The following is a 3,092-nucleotide window of genomic DNA, read 5'->3' as shown; positions in this document are numbered from 1 at the left end:
CACCCCCAAAGTCCCCAGGTATTTTCCAGCCCAGAGCTGGCAACCCTAGCTCCTAGGCAGAGCAGGCAGTGTTGAGTAGGCAATAATTTGATTCATCCTAAGGCAGCTTTTAATGTTTAAACTCTCACCGTGACTCGGCAAAAGGAGCGACTGGCCCGGCCCAGGAAGAGACGTTTGCAAACACGTCCGCCCGCCTGCGTCACCGGCTCGGGCCCTTTCCAAGAGAGACGCCGGCCGGGGGGGGAGCTCCGCTTGCAGCAGCGGCGGCGCCGCCTCCTGGAGCCCCGGAGCCCCCCGCCCGGCATCGGGGCCTGGGGTTGGCATGCACCCCAGCAGCCCGGACGGCAAGACAACGGCTACGGCGTGTGTGCGTGCTTGGAAGGGCTCCTGTGTCCATCGACACCCCCCCCCGTTCCCCAGCAATGGTGCAGTCCAGGCCGGCCTCTCTCTCCCGACCGGTATAAGCGCGCCCGAGAGAAGCGGGGGGTTCGCAGGCGAGCGTCGGTTGGGCATGGAGGACGAGGGCGTCCGCAGCATCCACTCGCACGGCATCCCCGCCACCCACCGGGTGCCCATGCGGGTCATCATCCGGCCCATCCCGCCCGTGCTGGACGAGCGCAAGGTGCAGAGCCTCATGCGGACCATCCAGGTGAGCGAGGGAGCGAGCGGGGAGCCTAAGTTCTGGCTCCAGCCTGTTCCCCCATAGGCTAGAGGGTAGAGATGTGAAGGCCCGGGAAAAAACCGGAAAAATTTGGGGGAAAAACGTTTTTTCCCCGAATTTTTTTTTGTTTTTTTTTCCGAAAAATTGAAAAAAAGAAAAAAGAAAAAGATTATGGAACGTTTTATTTTAACACGATGAATGCAATGTTTCAAGACAAGGGGTTCAAATATTTTCCAAATCCTTTCTAAAATATATCATCATCATCATTATTTATTAGGGTCAAAAGACCCATCAAACAGCATACAGGATCATAAAAAGCAAACCCAGGTTAGCAAAACATTCCAGAGAAGATACATCATAAGGAATATTAAGGAGGAGCTTGCGCTTTGCAAATGCAATAAAAAGAAATATATATATGCGGTATCAGATTGATCTAATTCCTGTGCACGGAGGACAAGCAAGTCCTAGCTTACCAACGGAACTCTCCAATGCAAGAACAAGATGCATTTCTTCCTTTAGGAGGTGCGATGGTCAGAAGAAAAGAAAAAGGTTCCAGCTTTGTTTTTGCATGTGGGTGGGTATTCTGTTTGTAATAATTGTTTGGATGCACTATATTTTTAATAGGCTAGTTGTGATAATTTCATGCCAAATAAAAATGTCCATAGTCATATTTTATGTTCCTAAAGTAACAGAATGACTTTCAATCTGGAAAAGACAAAAGAAATGCTAATGTAGCATTTTTTTCAATTTTTCTGAAAGTTTCCGTTTTTTCCGAGCTTCAAAATTTCCGGAAATTTTACATCTCTACTCGAGGGCCAGAGCGGGAGCGTGCCCCTGTAGGGCTGGTTGCCAGTCTCCAGGCGGTGGCGGGGGAATCTCCCGGGATTACGGTTGCGCTCCAGGCAACAGAGATCAGTTCGTCTGGACGAAATGTCCACTTCCAAAGGCGGACAGTTTGGTGTGGTGAGAGCCAGTCTGGCATACTGGTTAGAAGCGGGGACTCTAATTTGGGAGAACCGGGTTTGATTCCCCACTCTTCCTCATGCAGCTGCTGGTGTGACCTTGGGTCAGTCACAGGCTCTCTCACGAGTGATGGATCTTGGCCTAGCTTGCTCTAGGCCCCCAAACAGCCTTATAGCAAAGACCCCAAAGCATAGAGGCTTCGGCTAACTTATTCACGTTTGCTGCAAAAGCCAGAGGTTACTGATTAAGCCTTTGGCCATTAGCTGTTATGCCTAGCCGACTCTTAACTATGCATACTAATTAATGTGCACCTGAGGAACATATCCATAGAAGTTAAAATTACTTCAAAGGATTGGTATCTAGGGAACCCAGGTATGCTACGGCGGGACGCTAAATCGGGAAACTTGTACCAGTCTTTGATAACATGAAAGCACAGGAACTTGGCATGGGTGAAATGTCAAGTCCCCAGAATAGATCTTTAAGGACAGGTATCTTTAGGAAAATAGATTACACCTCCGCTTGTTGAAACTGTATATTAAGCACGGATGTAACTTCATGCTCTTCGGAAAAACCCTTTGCTTTACACACTTTCCCCCAGAACTCACCCAAGATAAATGGCTAGATATCTGGAGAACCTATGAAAACAAATCTCCTATAATTACACAAAAATGGCAAAGTTTCAGAATAATATCCACCCGGTACAAAACTCCTCAACAAATATCATACTTTGCAAATAATTCAAGCCCACTTTGTTGGAGGGAGTGTAAGGAAATAGGCAGTTACATACACTGCTGGTACGATTGCCTGGAGGTAGCATCCTTCTGGGATAAAATAATAGAGGAAATAACGATCATAACCAAAAGCAAGATAGACAAATCCCCGGAAGCTCTGCTTTTAAATCTCAGAGAGGAAAAAGCCCTATCTAATACACAAAAGAAAAGAATCTCTCTGTTACTATTTGCAGCCAAAACCACATTAGCAGCCACATGGAAATCCACGAGTAGGCTAAATGTAAACCCTCTGGTACAAAAAGCTATGGAACCTTTATATAATGGAGAAAATCTCAGATAAGCTGAATCAAAATCAATCTAGAGGTGGTCAGAATGACTTTGTATGTATATGGTACCCCATACTAGTGCATCTATCTACCAAAGAAAGAGTACCTGATGTAATAAACACCCTTCATCTATGGTCATTTGCAAACTGTATAATATCGACAAACTATGAAATGTATGAAGCCATTGAAAGCTATGCTCATGCTTATCTTGTAAATCATTGCTGTTTATGAAAAAGAATAAAAATTATCTGTTAAAAAAAAAGAAGGAAAAACCCTTTGCAAGTTTTTCCCACTTTGCTAGCAATAAAGCTTTAACTAAAATCTTCTGGGTCTCTGGCTCCCTTGTGTTTCCTAATCAGAATACAGGTAACATGAGGTCTCTATTGAGGTAACACGAGCAGTCCTCGGAAG

The 3,092-nt window shown here is 45.8% G+C and overlaps 1 protein-coding gene across 2 annotated transcripts in view; it reads left to right on the top strand.

Annotated features, from left to right (window-relative positions):
* Nucleotides 1-305: 305 nt before the first annotated feature.
* Nucleotides 306-3,092, top strand: part of SRXN1 (sulfiredoxin 1) — a 10,087-nt gene continuing 7,300 nt past the window's right edge. For both annotated transcript variants that reach the window (XR_001482489.1, XM_015410527.1), the window contains exon 1: nucleotides 306-649. Coding sequence is in view for 1 of the 2 variants with exons in the window: in XM_015410527.1 (XP_015266013.1) it covers nucleotides 323-649 (327 nt within the window). In the remaining variant the exon portion in view is untranslated. The remainder of the gene's footprint in view (nucleotides 650-3,092) is intronic.

The sequence above is a fragment of the Gekko japonicus genome, unplaced genomic scaffold (genome assembly GCF_001447785.1).
Source record: "Gekko japonicus isolate JY-2015 unplaced genomic scaffold, Gekko_japonicus_V1.1 scaffold2621, whole genome shotgun sequence".
Classification (NCBI taxonomy): Eukaryota; Metazoa; Chordata; class Lepidosauria; order Squamata; family Gekkonidae; genus Gekko; species Gekko japonicus.
This window is presented reverse-complemented; position numbering and strand designations above follow the sequence as displayed.